At 36.6% G+C, this 20,835-nt stretch overlaps 1 protein-coding gene across 1 annotated transcript in view; it reads right to left on the reverse strand.

The window, feature by feature from the left end:
* The window catches only part of LOC129265276 (cytoplasmic dynein 1 heavy chain 1-like), an 80,282-nt gene that overhangs the window by 30,437 nt on the left and 29,010 nt on the right, over nt 1-20,835 (reverse strand). The window contains exons 31-57 of the mRNA XM_064102507.1: nt 20,232-20,398; nt 19,551-19,724; nt 18,803-18,968; nt 17,931-18,116; nt 16,947-17,147; nt 16,326-16,608; nt 16,008-16,108; nt 15,500-15,656; nt 14,625-14,865; nt 13,985-14,168; nt 13,476-13,688; nt 12,772-13,010; nt 11,344-11,500; nt 10,718-10,936; nt 9,858-10,064; nt 9,178-9,345; nt 8,406-8,639; nt 7,563-7,737; nt 6,914-7,067; nt 6,314-6,479; nt 5,702-5,865; nt 3,833-4,019; nt 3,190-3,285; nt 2,405-2,500; nt 1,769-1,930; nt 966-1,180; nt 236-329 (exon numbers count right to left, since the gene is read on the reverse strand). Coding sequence (XP_063958577.1) covers nt 236-329; nt 966-1,180; nt 1,769-1,930; nt 2,405-2,500; nt 3,190-3,285; nt 3,833-4,019; nt 5,702-5,865; nt 6,314-6,479; nt 6,914-7,067; nt 7,563-7,737; nt 8,406-8,639; nt 9,178-9,345; nt 9,858-10,064; nt 10,718-10,936; nt 11,344-11,500; nt 12,772-13,010; nt 13,476-13,688; nt 13,985-14,168; nt 14,625-14,865; nt 15,500-15,656; nt 16,008-16,108; nt 16,326-16,608; nt 16,947-17,147; nt 17,931-18,116; nt 18,803-18,968; nt 19,551-19,724; nt 20,232-20,398 — 4,806 coding nt within the window. The remainder of the gene's footprint in view (nt 1-235; nt 330-965; nt 1,181-1,768; nt 1,931-2,404; nt 2,501-3,189; nt 3,286-3,832; nt 4,020-5,701; nt 5,866-6,313; nt 6,480-6,913; nt 7,068-7,562; nt 7,738-8,405; nt 8,640-9,177; nt 9,346-9,857; nt 10,065-10,717; nt 10,937-11,343; nt 11,501-12,771; nt 13,011-13,475; nt 13,689-13,984; nt 14,169-14,624; nt 14,866-15,499; nt 15,657-16,007; nt 16,109-16,325; nt 16,609-16,946; nt 17,148-17,930; nt 18,117-18,802; nt 18,969-19,550; nt 19,725-20,231; nt 20,399-20,835) is intronic.

Below are 20,835 nucleotides of genomic sequence, written 5' to 3' on the forward strand. Positions count from 1 at the left end.
AGAAAGGTATTGACTTACAGGAAAAGAGGTATGTTTTCAGGTGTTTCTTTAAATTAATTTGTAGAGTCTGATGATTCAATAAAAGAGGGCAGGTTGTTCCATTTTATTCTGATGCAAATGTGTGACCACCATTGTTTGTACAAGTCTTTGGAATGGCAAGTAAAAATGCCTGCAGATGGATCGTAGGATGATAGATAAAGCAATTATTTCAAATCAAGAGACTTTATAGACTTACATCCGACTTGTCCAAATCAACCTTGTTGGTAAACTCTCTACCAACTTGGAAGAGGGCATGGGTGGTCCAATCTCCAAACCAGTTCAATACACACCTGGAAGGAGAAGAAATATAATAGAACAGGATTCAAATCAAAATACTGTATGGCAGCCCTCATTTATCTCTTAACCTACAAACTTTGAAAAGACCAATGTTTTACAAAATAATGTATATTTTGGAGAAATGAATTTCAAAATACTTCAAAGGAATATAATTTATCTTAAGTCTGAGGACATTTACTAATTTTGTTCAATCAGGTATTAATTTATCCATTCATTTAATAAATGAAGCACATGTACATATTCATCCATTAGTATATAAAATAGTTTATTTCCAATTGTCACACTAAAAGACAGAAAAAGATATAGAGGAATTGAAACAGATATGGGGGATGGAAGAAGAGCTGGACAAATCGGTGAAAGCAAATGGGGTAAGTGTTCTCATGTGCCAAGGAGGGATGATGGACACGTTTTAAGAAGGGACTTGAGTTTGAGGTGGGTTGTTTTAGGAGGGGGCGACCAAAGAAGACATAGAAGAAGCAAGTGGAGCAGTAAAGTCTGAGGGATTGTGTTGCGGAGAATGCACTGAATTGTGCAAAGTGGAGGGAGGGGGAAAGTGGCAATTGCCTTTTGGTAAGGTGAACCTGGCAAACCCTGCTCATCAGGGACAAACTGTATTCAAAATGACTGACCTGTTGAAGAGAGCTGGTGATGTGGCAGCCCTGTCCTTGAGGCCTTCTGATGATGGATTCATGGTGAAGACCACATGGAGGTTGCGGATGACCTGACCGGTGAACCACTTGTAGAGTTCTTCAGTGGAATCCAACATGTGACCCAACCTCTGGGCACCTTCCTTGCACTGTGTCATCAGCATAGTGTATTCATCTCCTTCAAACAGACCTGGAACCTAGGGTTGGTCAAGTATTTCAATTTATCATGGTCAATCCACAGCAAATTCACTGACAACTGATGATGGAACTGCATATTCACGTACAAGCATGTCTGCATGTCTTCTTGGGCATGTTGAAAAGATTATTCTTACACAGCTTCATATATTTGCAAGTTTAGGTTTAATAAATAAAGAAAAATAACAAGAAAGGAGGCCTCTTCATAGAACTGCTTGTAAAATTACACATAATTTTATAACAATTTTACAAACTTTACACAGGTCATGTATAATGTTAGGAACAGCTGAAATATGAAAAAACAAAATGGATGGTCAAAATCTTGCAGATGTTGATTAACATTCTTATCAATCACATCTTAATTTATAGTATGTTCTTTGACAGTGAGTGAGTGAACTTATATATATACTTTGTTTCATCATCAGAAAAAAAATTAGGCTTCCATTTTGGCATTCCATATTCCAGCTGTTTGTAAAGTCCTTCATAACTTTACAAACAACTTAAATGAAACATACCCTAGGAACACACTGGCTTCTGACAAAATCAAATTCAACATAAACATGTAACAATTACTGATTTGTTGTTCCTACCTCTCCGTTGGCTAGTAGGGTATTCATCCTCTCCAGGAAGCTAGAATCCAAGACATTAGATTCATCCATGATGAAAGCAATCTTCTCATCCTTACAACCAGCTCTGCGGAGTACCACTCTAAGGTCCTCATCGAAGTCTGCAGCCGTGTACTTGTTGTGAACCTGATTATCAAAGAGAACCATTAGAAATGAGGATTTTGAAAAATGTGTTCTCTGTATCATGGAGCTTGACAGAACACACACAGAACATTCCTAACAAATATTTTCATAGTTAATTACATCTTCAGTTCTATTTTTAACATTAAGACATAAAAATACAATAATGAAATAAATAAACAAGCTTAAAACTGATTTTGCATTCCTCATTTGATTACTAAAACATTTTGTGTTTTCTGCAAACTGATTTTTATTATATATGGTACAATTCATTTGTTTAATTTGGAACATAGTGAACTAGAGGCTAATAAATGATACACATATTTTTTTTAAGTAACTTTGACTGACACTGTTGAATTTTTACACCAATATTGTATCTCTTTTTTATATTCATTAATCATGGATCAATAGTGTCATACACATACTGTTGTCAAGTAGCTTACCCAAGGAGAAGTCCAAGTATTCGAATGTATTACATACCTTGACTTGAACGATGCTGAGACCATTCATCCAGGCTACAAAGCGTGACAGGGTTGTCTTTCCTGCACCACTCACTCCAATCAGAAGCAAGTGACCCTATTATAAGAACACAATATCAAATTGATAAGGGACTTCGTTAGTGGAAGACATCAATTGATACGGGATGGGTAATATTAAAGGATTGTGCAAGTTTTAAAAGGAGTAAATAAGAAATGTTTACATCTACAAACTCAACAACTTGTGTCATCAGAGGCATCATGTTCATCCTAGCCTTCCATCATCTGGCTTTATTCCTAAAATGCCCATTAGGCGTAAAACATTATTTTGTTGCCCTCATCCGACCGACTGTAAAATGAAAGAAACCCAAAATGTTTTTTTTTTTTAAAAAGATACTTTTAATGCATTCTCCCCATTGTTAATAGCCTACAGAACTCTTTTCCATCATCTCTTTATGAAACTGACGAACTGGAGCATTTCAAAATTATGACTCCCATTTTCCACCAGACATTCATATACTCACTATTTTGATGTCTACTCTTTCAAGTTTTCTTACACAGATATAGTCTCAAATCATCATCATTAACAATTTGATTAGGTATATACAGGTATAAACAATATCAAATTACTTGAAAAAAAATAGTTACATTCTTTCAATTATATTTGTTGTGTATATATTTTTTTCTTTTGGTCGTCTATCAGAGTTCTTCTATAATCTATTTTGTTGTGCATGTTTTGATCTATCTAAATCCTATTAAAGTTCTAGTGAAGTCTGATAAATCTCTTACCTGAGGTTGTCTGAAGATTCTGTCGATACGTAGGACATGGTCCAGGACTTCATTGAACAGAACCAGAGGTACATCCAACTCCTCCTCATAGAACACCTACAATATAAACATTAACACGAATCACAACTTTATTGCCTATGTCCACACTATCACCTCCAATGTTAATTCTAAGAACAAGCTATTCTGCCTGTATGTTAGGATCCTGAGCAATTGAAAAGATTCATATTTATTGTTGTCTCATTTATTAGTCTAAAAAAATAAAAAAGGACCCCTGAAAACTATCATGCACCCACCCTCCCTTGTCAAACATAACTCATTAGGTAATATAGATTCAAACATTTCTAATACCTTCCAATATGTCTCATACAATGGGAATACACAATTTTTGAACAATTGCAATTATCAATTAAAGACTTCAAATTCCAATCGAATTACCTTTATGAATTTTAACTTATTAAACACCAACTAATTGTACAAACGATTTGCAAAGTTGATGCTCATAGCAGGAAAAAAAAAGTGCAAGGATGAAATGTCATCATGGCATGAGAATCAGTAACCCTTCATAAAGGAAAATGCTGACTGAAATAAATGCTGATGATGATAATGCTATAAATCTACTGATCACTTTGATAATAGTTCAAACCTTGAGTCTGGCTTTGACATAGTCTCTGAGCTCCTCCTGGTCGACTGGTATGTAATCCTTGGATAGCCAGTTACTGAAGAGGATTGGTCGACCAAGAGCTTCTTTCTTGGTAATGTTGGGGAAGTGCTTCATAGCAACCGCATCAATGTTCTGATCAGTCCACATCCTCTCCTCATCTTCAACAAGCCTTTTAACAAATCAAAATGATCATTTATCATCGTCATCTAATATTTGTGTGAATTTCACAAGCATGGATATTGAGGGTGAAATCAACATTTGACCAATTATCAGTTGAACTGATGTTTGTATATTTATGCAGAGGAGTCATTGTGATGCTGTTTTGTAGTTTAAAGGATTGTTTAGTTTTATTATCTTTATCATAGGGTCTTCCAGTCAAACGTCTCAATTAAATTGTCATCAGAAAAAATTATTTAAAAAAAGTATAAAATTGCAAAACCAAATGTCAACTACAAAATTCAGCCTAAAATCAACATCTGTACAAATATCAGATCACATGATGCATGTACATGTACAGCGCGTCCTCAAAAAAATGTCCCTCTGACATACGGCTGAATTATTTCCAAAATATAGTATCATATTCAATCAAATGAACAGAACTAGAAAGCTCATTTCATAACCTAACTTCTATAAAAATTTCATCGGTCTCGCTTCAGCGGTTTTGAATACACATTCTGTTATGTAACAGTGGTAAATTTCAGCCCATTCCAAGTTTGCAGCAATGCAGTATTTATGCACTGCCTCTAGCATGTTAACCCCCATTTAACATCCAGGATCTGGGCAGGGACAATTCCCTGATCTGACCAGGCTGATCAAATCACAAACATGAGCATGTTCAGAAGGGAATGAAATATCCATCATGAAGATTTTTGTATGATTGATATGGGGAATAGATGTATCAACCTGAAAAAAATGGATGAGTACAATAAGCTAAACAATGACGGACAAATCACAAGTGTAACTTTGCAAATTCGAACATTACCAGTGGAAATTGACTTTTTTAATCAAATAGGTATATTAACTTGACCTCAGTAACTTAATAACAAATTATCAATGCAACAAGAATGCAGTACATGTAGTTGAAATGAGTGAAACATTGAACAAGGCCTGAAAAAGGCATGACCTATTGTCTCCACCAGTGTTGCATTTAACATTATCAAACTTGCAATGGACTGTCCAGCATTGGTGTAACATTTCTTGACCTACTAAACATGCTCAAGGTTGCGATTTGATGAGCTAGGTTTGATCATGGGGTTCATGGGGACTTCCCTGGTCAGATTAGGGAATTCCCTTATCAGATTTTTGGAGGGTCAAAGGGAATTGATATGCTAGACAGTGCAGAACATACAGCATAGCTGCATGCAAACTTGGAATGGGCTGAAAAGCACGACTGTTACATAATAGATTGTGTATTCAAAACCGCTGAAGCGAAACCAATGAAATTTTTACAGAAGTTAGAATATGAAATGAACTTTTTAGCTCTGCACATTTAATTCAGAATAATACGTAATTTTAGAATTAATTCAGCCGTTTGTCAGAGGGACATTTTTTTTGGGACACGCTGTATATTCACAGGAATCAAATGTTTCCAGTTGAATAGCTTGAAATAAAGTAACGACTTGATATTCATTAATTTTTAATAAATGCAGATGAGCAAATGAGATTTCATTTTGAAATACAGAGTACCAAGATTCACATAATCCATGTGATAAAATGAATTAAGAAGTAAAATGAAATTGAACCCTCTTGTTGCAATAACTACAATTAACTCATTTCATTACTGCAATTCTCCTAGTATCCCAACATACTACACTTCAATTTTCTTTGATTGAAATAATTTGAAATGCATACCTGTCTTGGAAAAGACGTAGAGCCTCATGAGCCCAGATGCGGACCAGACCCTCTACAGACAGAGACTCTAGAGGGCGCAGTGCTTCAACGATACCACGCACCCATCGGGTCATCTCACGAGGACTGTAGATGTAGTGAGGCTGCATGTCTTGGGTGAAGCGCTCCTGAAATACAGAGACAAGAGTTGACAATGGCATAACAATTTATCTACCTGATATGAATATATTCTGTCCTAAAACAGTAAAAAATATTGAATTGCAGGGATGGATTGGATTGGGATGGGTTAGTGTATGACATGACTTATTGCTGATGTCTGAAACATAGATCAAAAGACATAATTTTTATACTACAGTGAGACGCGATATATCGTCCATCTTGTATATAAGTTTTGATTGACACAATATATGAATATCATATTGTGCAACCCTTACTGAACCGTATAAAAAGGAATCATCTACAACATCTAAATATTCTTAACAACAACTTTGTTCAAATTTATTCTGACATATACATTCCGTATAAGAATGAATCCATCACATGCCCACATGACTGTTTGTTTATAATTTTGAAATAATTCTGATGAACTATGTTATGATCAACACCATAACTTACTTGTGAGATTGTGTAGAACTCCACCATAGCATTGGTGAGAGGTTCAGCATAGGTTCGCAGGCTAGGGATGAGACGGAGCAGGGCACGGTTGAACGTTCCATAGATCTGGGTCAGTGATGCTGGGCCTGGGTAGTCCACGTATACTACCGGCACATGACGCAGGAACCTGTAACCATAACAAAAGAACATACAATTAATCTTGCATAAGTTGACCATCTAGAAGTAAAATAAACATCAGACATATTTTTACACCAGATTTAAATCTCTAATTTCAACGGGAGCTAAGGGCAATTCACACAAAAAAATATCAAAATTAGCCGAATCATTTCCTTGCATAAAAAACATGTATTACAGGGACCTGTCTACAAAGACCACATGGGGAGAGGGGGCTTTTTCATGGAACAAATAGTCCATTGTTATAAGCTACAATAAATCATTGATTTTGATTGGCAGAAAGTAATTTAGTCAGTGAAAAAAAAATTGTGAAACACTCCCCTGGTCATAAAGACTGCCTTTCATTATCTCCCTAGGTTGGTCTTCATAGACATTTTTATCTGTATCAAAACCAAAGCCAGAACAATTCATTTGGAAGGTACCTACCTGTGTGATAGTGGTTTTCTGCCTGGATCTGTTGGAGGGTTGCAAGCACCGACAAACTGGATGCGTTCAAACCTAACCCAAGCCTGGTCTGATGTTCGGTAGAAGCCACCGTGCTCTAACATCTGACGCAAGAAGGAGATCACTCTCTGTGTTCCTGTTGATTTAACACAAAATACAGTCAATGAAAGATCCATCAAATTTCTCCTGATCCCTTTCTTTCATTAATCTTTACTTCCTAACTCATATTTTCTCAACTTTATTAAGTAAATATCTTCTTAATTTTCTGACATCCAATAAAGTGTCCTCCCCATACATAGTTATTGTTGTCTAATATTATAATCAAGTGCTTTTTTCATTGATACCCTTTCCTCCTTTCCTCTTAATCTGACATATGATATGTTATTGCTTTAAGTTAATAATAATGATAATCATATAGCACACGTAGGTACTCAAGGCACTCCAATATTACCCCAGATAAGCTAATCTATAGTTCTTAGAATTCAGTATCAGTTAAATACATCCAGACACAAAATTGATTTAATTTCATTCATAAATATACATGTATAAGTGCTGCACTTGGAAAATGAAAAAACTTCAACGTATACTCCATAATCTAGCAAACACAAACAAAATCATGTTATTTTCTCACCGTATTGATCCATGTCCGGTAGATTGATCTCATCACAGAAGACTACAATCCACTTGCCCAGCTGGACTGGGGCTAGTACTACTCCATTAGGAGTACGTCTGTACTCGCAGTAGTGATCAAAGGTCTTCAGCATCAGCTCTGGGGTGGTAGCACTGGAGAAGTTCAATCCAACAACCTATACAATATAAACAATATCATATTCTCAAATTCCTTTGAAACATAATTCAGCTGGACATTTTGCTTAACCATCAGAAATTTATAATTCAATTTTTTTGTATTATCTTTGAGGAATTGGTACCAGTAGACAATGGGCTTCGTCCGTGCACATATGTGCATATATAGCCTGGTAATAAGATGGAAATGGGTGTTTTAACTCATTTAGATTCTCAGTTTAGTGACGACCTGATAATATTATTACACAGTCAAGAATCATTACTGATGTTTATTATCAAACTTCTAAACAATGAGATACCCCTTTTTCACTATTATTTTTGTGTAAAACTGTCTTTTTAAAAGCTGTAGAATAATTAGCTATCTGTTAATAAAGGAAACTTCAATATCAATAAACTGCTATCACAACAGGTAAGAGGGATGACAGGCATGTTTGAAGAAGGTCTTTTAAATTTGAAGTGGGCAGTTCAAAGAGGAGCAGATGTTCAAAGAAAACATGGACAAGAGTAGAAGGATCAAAACATGCAAAGTGGAGGGAGAGGGGAAGAGTTTTGCCTTGAGTGTGAGGTGAATCTGACCCCCCAGATCTGGACACCCCGTTTAACAAACAAAGGACAAAATTGGATATACAACTTTTTGACTACTGATTTACCAACAAATGTAAGAACCTACCTCCATGTCTGGGAGGGCCCTGAGAGCACTGAACAGTGTCATAGTCTTTCCACTACCAGGTGGTCCACAAAGCACCATAGGTCTGTGCTCCGCTAGCCAGGTGTAGAGAAGTGCTTCATGACGAACAGTGTCAAGTGTAGGTACCACAACATCAGGGGCAGCTACCTTGTGAGTCTCTACCTCAATCTGAGGTACCTTTGACTGCCATGGAACCCATTCACCGGATATAGATACCTAGGAATAGAAGAGGTCATAGAGAGCATTAGGACATTGGCAAGTGGAGGAAGGTGTCAGACTTTAATGGACTCAGAGAGAGAAATAAGTAGATGTTTGAGTCTACCCTTACGGAAAGGTATTTAATGGTAATCGTAGGCATTTGTATAGTGCCACTTATCTAGAAATATGGTATCAATCCTGCCAGGTACACATTCATCACACCAAAGTTAAGTGAAGCACAATGTGTTCAACGTTCTGGCTGAAAAAGTAACACACCAAATATTACTTTCAATAAATGTAATCACCAGGGTGGCTATATGGGTATAATTAATCTTTTTTAAATCATTAATATGATGTTATAATACAAAATATGATAATGCTAATAAACATTTTCAAATCTCAGTTCTCCAAAACTAGTAATAATTTGGTAACTTACGAAAACAGAAGATTCTCAGTACCAAAATTTGATCATAATAAGCCATTAATATAATTTTCCCAAATCATATTGATTAATTTAGATTGATCATGCAAAAGACACCAAGGTACATGTATTTACCTCAAAGTCAATGATGGGTACAGTCTGTTGAGGTGGTAGAGGTATGGTGGTGATACCACGGATGAAATCACCAAACTCCTGTCTTGCTTTCATCTTACTATCCCCAGTGAATGACCAGAGGAGAGCATGGATCAGGTAGCGGGATACATACTTCTCTAGTTGATCTTGCTGTAAGGGGGAGGAAGAGAAATTGAAATATCATTTAATAGACACTCACTGATGAAGTGGGTATGAGTTTGGATAGGACATATGTAGGACATTCAATAATGATGGAAAGTTACTGAATGATCTTATTTCATGCTCATCAACATATACTCTCATTGTTCTTTTAAACTGATATCATCATGATCATAATCATCATCATTATGATTATCATTATCACCATCATCGTCATACTCATCATTTTATTCGGCAAAAGAAATGTAAGTATATCCAGAGTTACAAATGAAAGCAATCTACCACCCTCCCCCCAAAAAAAACAAAAAAAAACTACAACTACATCATTTCCATTCAATTCCAGCAGCACAACTAAGAAATCATGGCTTTTGTGACCTAAGGGCTAGTGATACATCAACTTTTTGTCTTTGTCACGACTAAATAGAAATGGTTTAGTGAAAGAGTATAGTAATATAATATCACACAAAACATTTCTAAACTTTGTAATATTATTCCATCCTGACCTGCATGGGGAAGTCACTGTGTGTGTGGTTGTACTGGATGATGTTACGGACACACTGATGAAGCATTGAGAAGAGAGAGTTTAGCGCCCTCAAGCGAGTGAAGTCCATGATGTGCTGGTCTTGCTTAGCGGCGTACTCCAAGCATCGTATCACCACACCATCGGAGCTGAAGTGAGGTCCAAACACATTTGCAGAGTCAACTTGAACCTGATAAAAAGAGCATGCAAGATTACTCTATCTGGTTCTTTATTCTTAACCTTGAAACACATTTGTAAATATTAAGAAATAAAAGATAAGAATCAGTACCAGATGCAACAAACTCAATCAAACCTAATCCATGAAAAAAAAATTGTATGTCCAATTTAACATTGCACTGGTTTAAACAAGGGTATTTGCTTGTATTTGTATCCAGAGTAGCTTATTCTTATACGAGTGAAAAAAAAAGCATAAACCAAGTGATTATTAAGTATAGATATAACAAAAGTAGGGCAATGGTCACAATATGAGAGCAACAAAAATATGTGCATCATTCATGCAAATGAAGGTAGGCTTAAATATAAAAATACGCACACATCATCAACGCCATTAGTGAATATTAAACACCAGGAACCTTTAGACCAATTCTTATGATTGGACTCTAGTGATTGTACTGTGTAAAAGGTAAAAAGTGTGAATAATTATTCCAATGATCAAGCAAATTGATAAACTCTTGTTGTCTCAAAACCATGAGCAGTCATACTTTACTAATGACTACTCATGAATCAAAAAGTTACACCAAATGAATGGCTGGTCATGTGTGCATGCATGACCAATCGTATCATGAAGATCCACCTCGTCATCTTATAGAGTTTTCTACTGACCTGCATGACGGGTGATAGTACATCCTCCTTATCTCCAGCCTCTCTGCCCTTATAGGAATCCTCTCCTTCCTCCAGGGGTACACAGCGGAGCTTGGTCAAGAAGTTCTCAAAGATGAGTTCAGTACTGAGCACATCCTCACTGAACCATACCATACCGCAACGGGTGACAGTAGCCAGGGTAGCGTAGCGTAGGTCCTGGACCTCAAACATGATACGCACCTACACAAAAAAGATTCATATACAAGAAGTCTGGCGAAATATCACACTTTATTCCCAGTTGCCTGTGATATATAACATATCAATGCATTGGTCAGATAATGCACATGGGTCGCGCACAATCATATGTTAGTCAATGAGATAAAATGTTGAATATCACATGCGCAGTGGTACTTCAGCATGAATTAGACTAAAATCACTGACCCCTCCCAGTCGATCTCTATAATGACAATATCATCAATATGCTATAATTTCCCCATTTAACTCTTTATAGATGGTATTCATATGCTCTGCATCTATAGTTTTTTAATACATTAAAATGTGAGACACAAATAATAATCAGTAGTGAATACCAAAAGCTCTCCCTAGAAATGTTTGCAGAGATGAGTATTTGATAGTATCAAGCTTACATTTGGAGGTATGCCAAGACGTTCTCCATTGGGTAGGGTGAGTAGCTTGTTCTCATCGAGTACACTGTTGAGATTCTCAACCCATTCAGGGTCAACATCACCATCAAAGATGATCCATTGACGTTTGTTGATCTCACCACGAACGTTGTCAATGATCCTAGATACAAAAGATGAATAACGTCTTTACCTAAACTGTAATAGGATTTTGTCTTCAATCTTGTTGAGGAGTTATAACATGAGCATGATTTCTATCTTACGAAAGAAACAAGAAAGATTCTCTGAACCATTATTTTATTGATTCAACTCACAGTGTCATCTTCGATTTCTCAAGGATTGTCTTCTCTACTTTCTTCTAATTATCAATATCCTGTTAAATATATAGCACCATGATAATTATCACTTTTGCCATTCTCCTATTTCCTAAGTATCACACCACGTAAAAAAATACCATACACCTGCAAAATATGTGTATTTGCAACTACATAGTATTTTCATTAAAGTTAAAGAACAATTAATGAGATAAATGAAGGCAATTCCATAAAATAATCACCCTGTTGCACGCCCAGCCCCCATTTTTCCCTTATTCTTAGCAAACTTCATGATTTGCTCAAGCCATGATAACTTGAGAGCATTGCAACTTTTCATATGACCTTATAAAACAAGATCAATAATCTCAGGAATGTCCCACATACAGGGGGTTGGTCATATATATCTGATGGAATTTAAGCGTTTCATGATATATGGGTGCAAGTTGCACCCTTATCGTGATTTCATCCCTTTGCATTAATCCCGAGACACTGCCACACTGGTCAACAAATACATACTCAACACCATGCATTAATCATTGGGTTTCTCTTTCACATAGGCCCGAATTCACAAAGGTGGTTTTGAAAACCCACTGTTGAGTCCATGGTTTATGCAGATTTCTTATATAAATTACGCCTAATTTAGCACTGTTTGAAGAGTGGACTCATGAATAAAATAGCGTAGATAACCATGGTAACAGGCGTCAATTTGGCGCACTGTGACAAAAGCGTGCATCAGCATTAGACATTCTTTATACACGCGCCCGATACGCGCTAAATTAGGCGTGATTTATACAGGAAATCTGCATAAACCATGGACTCAACCGTGGGTTTTCAAAACCACCTTTGTGAATTCGGGCAATAATGTTTCTCTTTCACAAACCTTTATATTCAAACATCAGTGTTCCTTGATCACACTGGTAGTAATCCTTACTCTTTCCTCCACTTGGGATTCATTGTTCAGTTAAATATTTCTTTAATTCTCCAATTCTCACCCGTGTGCTATAAGCCTATAGGGAAAATCAAGTTGTCAACCCACACTGAAAGTTAGGCCCCTCATGATAATGCACGTTGGTGGCGCATCTATTACAAAACATGCAAATTTCCCATAAGCCTTTCTTACTTTCTGAGGAAGTGTGTGAAGAGACCGTCTGTCCATTCCCTGGTGTTAGGATCCAATGTACCATAGAGATCTTCCTTGGAGATAGCCTTGGGATCAATGACCTGTGCCACACCCTCGATGCCTTCAAGTCTCTCTAGAGCCTTGAGCAGCGCCCGCCAGGCCGTACTCTTACCGCTACCACTGGGGCCTACCATCATCAGACCATGGTTCAGGTTGGAGATCTGGTACAGCTGTAGAACCTGTATAACACATCAAGTTTGATAGAAACACATCAATTTCATAAAGCTCAAAAGCAAGAATTCAAATCTGCAATGATCTCTAGACTGTGTCATGCTCTTGGACTTCAGCAAGCTGACAATTCTTTCCAAAACCAGTATATTCAAATAAGTAATAACTAATTGAATGTATGGAGACAACTTTAATCATATACACAATGAAAATATATCTAATGCACAGACTTTGTAGCAAGAAACAAATTTGAGTGAAATCATATTTAAGCTTGGTATATTGCTTCTCATAAAATCTATCATTGCAAATTTTCGGATTGAATAACATTATGAGAAACAGAAGGAAATCTTCATTTGTAAAATATTCCAGGTTTATTCTAAGAGTACGAACGTAATGATCTTCAACATCTTCCAAAAACTGTAGACAGATACGATTTCAAATATATTCTCAAAGATGATAAAGGAAGCAATTGTTACCTTCTCAACCCATGATGTTCCAATTTCATCTCCTTCGCCATAAGTGAGATGCATCTCTTCACAGACCTTGGCCAATTCCCTTCTTAGTCCCTTCATCTCAGCTTGGGTGTAGGAGATACCAGGGAATACGTCCGAGAGTAGGTTGTAGAGCAATGGGATGTCTTCAGCTATCAGCTTGGGCACCATCGTCTCACAGATACTCTGGATCAAGATCTATACAGGAAAATGTACATACATAGAAAGGAATTGAGATTGTTTTATTAATTGATGAAAGCTCTTCTTGTGACACACATGTCACATTGTGAAAATTAAAGTGCATTTTTCAGAGAAATCTGCAAAGGATCTATTGAAGTGATGTGCTTCACATTAATAAAACAGTAATGCTGCCGATCGAGTAAAATTTGACAAACCAATTTGACACATTGGATGTGATCTAAACCCTAACCTTAACATTACACACTCTTCATTGGCTACATTCTTGAATCTATGTTACTGATTATTACCATTACCTCTTGTTCAGGGAGGTTCTCTGTGATAGAGCCTTCGTCCACATTCTCTCCTCTCTCGGCTCTCTGTTCCTTGACACGTTGGATGTGATCTCTCTTGACATTACCAGCACTCACTAGTACATTCTTCAAGGCTCGCAAGCCAAAGTCATAGTGAGACTGAGACGACAGCTGTTCATCACAAAGCCTGTGAAGTAGTAGGATGAAAAATCTTGTTTAGCCATACAACTTTCCATACCATTCATTTATTGCTACAGTACAAAACATCTAACCATGACAGATAATGTCAGTGAAAAATGGCAACAATGAATCTACCTAATAACTACTAAAATGAACCAAGGGAATGGAATATGTTATAATAGTACCATGTATATCCTAAATGGTCATTTGTAAATTTTAAAGATTTCAACCAATTGTTGCAATTCAAATTAGCATTCATTGCATATGGATCACTCTTAAATTTTGTTGTTTGTTTGCTCAAGAACTTCTGAGATAGAATAGGAAACAAGACCTATTATAAAGGATGTGTTGTCAGCAGACTCAAATTAAATATTAATGTAATACTTTACAACTGTGATCATAGACCGGTGAGTAATTTATAACAAAATACTTTTTGAACTGTGATAGAAGCAAAATAACTTACTGGAAGAATGGCACAACCTTGGAGGCGAGCTTCTCAGCGGTCCTGAATCCCTGTGAGTAGAGCATGACCTGTGAGATGAGCTGACGGTTGGGTTTGGTCATGGCCAAACTACGGAAGAGTTTCTTGAGGTTATCGGGTAGGTTAGATCGGCCAGCGTAACCAGGGTTCATGGTGATGAAGATGGCCATGTCTGGGTTGACCTTCACTTGTTTGCCAACCAGCTCCACCAAGATCTGTTCGCCTAAATTCATGATAATAACAATAATACCGCATAAGACTGGTGTCTCTGAGGGCTTTACAGATATGTCATTACTCTAATCACAGGATTCTAGCAATGAGCTAAGCCAACAGCATCCCACCGGGTACCTATTTAATACCTGGGTGGAGAGTATAAATCAACACCTTGCCAAAGGATTCCAAGGTGAGTCAGAACCACTACACATTACACTTCCACATTCATAAAGGTTGATGATGGAATGGATAAAAATTTTGGATGTAAATAAGTATCCAATGCAGAGTTTCACTTCAAAGTACTAAGGTAAAAAAAATAACAATTTTCGAGAATTAACATGAAATCACAATACCACTGAGAAAAGAAACGAATTGCCATATCCCTTTTTTCTACATTTTGTCTTATTTCGCTTGGTACTACTATTACAATGTTTCAGTTTTAATTTGGTCATTCCTTTTTGGGGTTATTTAGGATCACAGTAAATGAAACAAAGGTAAAATAGAGAGGTGCAATTTGTCTGTGAGTATAAAAATAGGAATGATAAATTCTTATTTATATTTTAATGAAGCACTACATATTTTATTAAACAAACAAGACTTGTATTGGGAATAAAATAAACAGAAAATGAAAATGAGATGATTACCCTTCTTGCCATCCAAGAGCTGTTCTTTGAGAGCTTCCTGGATGGTCTGGATCTGTTGAGAGACAGCTGACAACATCCTCTCCTCAAGACGATTGAACTCATCAAAGCATCCCCACGCTCCAACTTGACATAGACCAACAAAGATACGACCCATAGCCTGTGATATAAATAATTCAGGAGAGTTTTTAGCAGGGTCAAAGTGACAATCAGATAACAGAAAAGAAAGCAGAGGCTTTTAAATGATCATTCAAAGTTTCTCCGTGAAGGTACTATTAGACCTTACTGATCAACTCATCATTATCAGGTTAGATTTTCTTTGAGAATTATTATTTCAAGTTTAGAATTAAATATGTGTATAATGGTCACTTTTTTAACGATTCTGAGGTAAGGATCATATGGAGACAGAACCTTTACATTCAATTTTAACAGTTTACTTATTTGGATTTGGTTAAAGACATTCTCAATGTCACTCAAAGGTAAGTGAATGAAATATCACTAGAAATTTTACCTGGAAGTCGAATCGTTCATCACAGTTGAAGACAAGGACGAAGCGACCCAGTTGATGTCCAAGTGCCTTGACAGACTCTGTTTTTCCTGTTCCAGCAGGACCTACAGGTAATAAATTTTGAAGAAAAAAAATAATGGATGAGGTACTCACATTAATCTCTTCATTTCATTCCATTTCAAGGGCAATTGCAAATTACAAACCCATGGACAGGGAAAAAACTTCCACCAGTTTAGCATGTTAACATATATGTCTGAGAGCATGTTCCAATTATTCATAGTACTGATAACAGGATAATCTTAATGAAACTACTGAACCTACCGAATGGTGATCCTCCCAGACGTCCTTCAAGGGCCTGTGTCATGGTCAGGTAGCAACGGTCGGTCAGTGGTGTCTGGACAAGCTTGTCCTGGACACCTAGGTACTCAAAACCGTAGTTGAAGCGGGCATTGGCCATCTGGATACTCAGCATCTGAAGTACATCCGAGTGCTTGGGATCGAAGTAGAAACGCATCTGGGACAGCCACTGGAAGTCATTGGGTCCAGCGACTTTGTCCTGGATCATCTTGCGAGTCACGTCACGTTGGTGGACCAGTTCGGTGATCTAGAAGGATCAATATAATTTAGATGAAATAATATTAGAGGAAAATGTACTTGAAACTTTGTCCATGATACTCAACAAAATGATTTGATGGAAACACTTGAAGATGAAGTAGAACCTAATATGAATTATTATTACCACACATTTCAAAATTCACAGTCACTTGTACACCTTCAAAATCTTTATAAACAGCATAAAACAGTAAAATTGGCATAGAACTAAATATTGAAATAATCAAGACGGGAAAAACTAAAAATGTGAGTATGTGAAAATGACGTAAAAAATAATTTATGCTGCCTGTAGAACTACTAAGATAAAAAGAGAAAATTTTATGTTTTTACCAGATGTTCAAGTTTCTTCCTCCTGACAGCTGGTTGTTCCTGAAGGACTGAGTCAGCTAGAACTTGAAGGGTCTTGTTGACAGTCTGTAGGACACCCTCTACTGGTTTCATGTCCTTACCTCCGGCCTTCTCTACAGCTGCTAGAGCTTTCTCTGTGCTCTCTGACCAGGAGATCTGGGCCGATAGCACCACCAGTTGGGCCTATATAAAACAAGAATATATATATAGTCAACATAACTTTAGCAAGCACCTGTAGAGAAGGACATGGCCATAAAGACCACCAGTCTGGATTCCCTTGCATAATTTTCCCCATTGAAACATGTATCAAAGGACCCTGTCCATAAGACCACCTACTCATAATGACAGTTTGTCTTGTCTTTCTTTGATGGTAATTATTATACAGTTGTGCTCAAAAGTTAGAGAGCCCCACCATAAAATACATTCCTTCATGATGAATGTTTAATGTATACAACAGCACTATAATGTTCTGCAAGTCTAGAAAAACAAACTTAACTGAATGCAATATCTTATCACCTGACTTTAGAATTACACATCTAAAACATGGCAGAATGTTAATAATTTAAAGTTGTTCTTTTTCTGATGGGGTTCACTAACTTTTGAGCACCACTGTATAGGTTTCATTCTACTACCAATTAACTCAGGAATTCACCAAAGACTGCATTACTTAACTCCTGCAAACTAGAAATGTAATATGAACAAGTACTTATCTCCTCTTTCTATGATTACTTTCAAAGCTGTTAAGAGTGGTAGATTACTTGAGTTATTGAAACTTCTTTAAAAAAAACCCTAGCATTTCCTTCATATTCTTATCAATCCAATGCAATTCAACAGGAAAACGAGTAGCATATTTTGGTTGAAGATTACTGGTAAATTTCACTGTCAGCCAAACTGATGAAAGAATTTCAACAGCTTATAACAAATAGTGAGTGAAAATCTATATTATGAAACACTCCATTGACCTACCTGATACTGATCGACCCATGTCAGATACTTCTCCGGTTCGATGTCTCCTTCCTTGAACTGTGCGATGCCTGATACAGCAGTAGCTAGACTCTTAGCCAGCGTGACTCTCATCTCGTTCTCTACCAAGGTCAACCATTCATTGATCTTAGGGTGCTCCTTGATGGAAACTGGTGTCTTGAAGACCACCTATAACATCACAAGGTGAATATGAAAACTCATTAAAATTGATACCACACCTTCCATTAAAGGTAAGGCATTACAATAAAACAATCAACCTTTTTGCACAACAAAAACCCATTTTTCTTCATTCTTACTCATGCTAACTTCAGAATTTCTGGGTGGTTAATTCATCACTTTATTCTTGGAAGCCCTTCTCTCTTTATCTTAAATCCTGAAAAATATTCATCAGCACATCATTAAAATCATTATCACTATCATCAAGATCATCATCATCATCATCATCATCAACATCACCGTCATCAACAGCATCTTTATCATCATCAAAATCATTTTCAATAACAAGTGTCATCATCATCAACATCAACATTATTATTATCACCACTATCATCATTATCTACTGAGCACATATCATTTCCAATTCACTAAATCTACACACAGTAGCTAAGGAAATTAATAGCTTAGAAAGTCAAAAAGAGTCCTAAGCTTTCGATCCTAGCAGAATCTTCGTCGGAGGCAAAATTTAATAGCTATCAAAAATTAATAGCTATCAAATTACAACCCACAATGACACTGCATTGAGTGTTATGGGTGAGGAATAAACAAACAAAACTGCACCCCATCCCCCCCAACAAAAAAGAAGACCATTCTATCATTTTTTAATCAAAGTGGTCTGAGCAAAAAGAAATGTTTACCTCCTCTCCCTCACGTGATGCGATACCGAGGACTAGAGTGCAATCCTCACTCAGATTGAGGGTAGATACCCCAGCAAACATCTTCTTGAAATGCTTCTGGAGTTTCTCAACGTTCTTGCTGTTACCGATGATCTCCAGCAAGTCCTCATCTCCTACAAAGTAGAATCTAGTAAAGAAATAAAGTGAAACCGAGAGTATAAACTCAACTATTCTGAATGTAATGCATTTCCACCACTCTCTGAATACTACAAACCGAAAAAATGAAAATAAATATTGGAAAAGTAAGTATATACATGTTTGCTTCTTGATTTTTCTGGAAATTGAATTGTTTTCGTGTTTGATTTTTAATAAAATCTTTCTATGAAAGAAAGAAAAAAAAAGTATATGCGAAAATTCATATAAAATTACAATGTGAACACTCAATAGAAATCAACTTATTATATTTGAAAGATAAGTTAAATCAAACCAAACTGAAGATGTGTTGAATAACACATAAGATTTTAATGAAAACTCATGAGTATGATAAGGCTTCTTCTGCAAATATGTACTCACATCCAGGTCCACATTAACAAATGGTTTTATAGCAATTGATTATGAGGCTGATTTTTATGACTGAACAAACACAACATATAAAATGCATTCAATCTCAGAAGTCAGCCCCTAAATCACTCACTAAGCTTTATGTTACGTGATAGAGTAGCATGACCCACTAAATGTAATTCAGGAAAAAAATGAATTTAAAACTGACCTTGGGAAGGAGGCCCTCTCTCGCTCAAGGTACTCTCCGAGAGCCTTCTGGATCTTGCCCAGTAGGTCAGCCAGTCTCTCCAGGGAGCGCTGTACTCCAGGTATGTTGACCACATCCAAGACAAGAGGTGCCTTGGATACCTTCTTCATCAGAGCGAGGAACTCGGTGCTGATACTGTGGATTCAAAGAAATATCAAACTGTTACCTTTGTAAAGAGCTCTACAGTATTAAACAATTATTCAAATTTCTTTGATTTATATTTTCGACAAGAAAGGCATGACACAAAGTCATCACCAACATTACATTGCTAGGAGAACATTTCATAAGAGCTGGTGTGGCTACCCTGGGTAAATAACACATCATCATCATCATCAACAACAACAACATGATTATCAGTTAACTATGGACACATCTATTTGCATTTTTCTTAATCTCAAAGAAATCGAAATACTTGTTGGGTTATTTTATTTACATAATATATATTTGATAACCTGAACTTAACATCTTCTTTTCACATCGTCATAGGACTTGTTATAGAACAAATTCACAACAACTTTACTATCTGCCAAATATATTGAATGATTTTATTAGCTTTAAATTAAGCTGTTATGCAAATACTTTAATCACATGTTTTATAAAACAAGTCCCAGCAATCTGGGCTTGACAATGTCAATGTTATACCTTGAGAATCTCTGTGTCTCTACCGGCAGTAGATGCTTGATATCAGCAGATCCTGAGAAGATACCCTCTAGGTACACCCATCGTCTCTGGACATCTATCCACACATCAAACAGAGCGTTGATACGGTTCAACTTCTCCTCCCAGGTCAGTGCTTCTTCCTCAAAGACCTGCAAAAAACAGGAGATACTAGCTTTACAACAAGGTTCTGACAACCTCTGCAATCATAGCATTACACTCACCAATATTAGAGCATTCTACTCCAGTCTCCATGTTTACATTCACAATTTGTATCATACATATTTACAAATACTTCCATAAAGCATGAACACCCAACCCACTCCTCAAGGGACCTTCCTGAAATGGTTTGTCTCTGATTTTTAGTTCATACGAAAAGCTGTAATGCTCTAGAAATCAGTTCCAAAACATTTGCTCCAGGAACAATTGCTCTGCTGTAAATTATACACACTAATAGAATGACCAACTTCACCCCTGGATTTAACACTATACCCTATCCTAAACCTTACCCTAGACCTAACATAAAACCCTAATGCAACCCTAACCCTATATCTTAGACGAAATAAAGCCAGGAGCAATTATTGCCTGT

Source organism: Lytechinus pictus, chromosome 7 (assembly GCF_037042905.1).
Source record: "Lytechinus pictus isolate F3 Inbred chromosome 7, Lp3.0, whole genome shotgun sequence".
Taxonomy (NCBI): domain Eukaryota; kingdom Metazoa; phylum Echinodermata; class Echinoidea; order Temnopleuroida; family Toxopneustidae; genus Lytechinus; species Lytechinus pictus.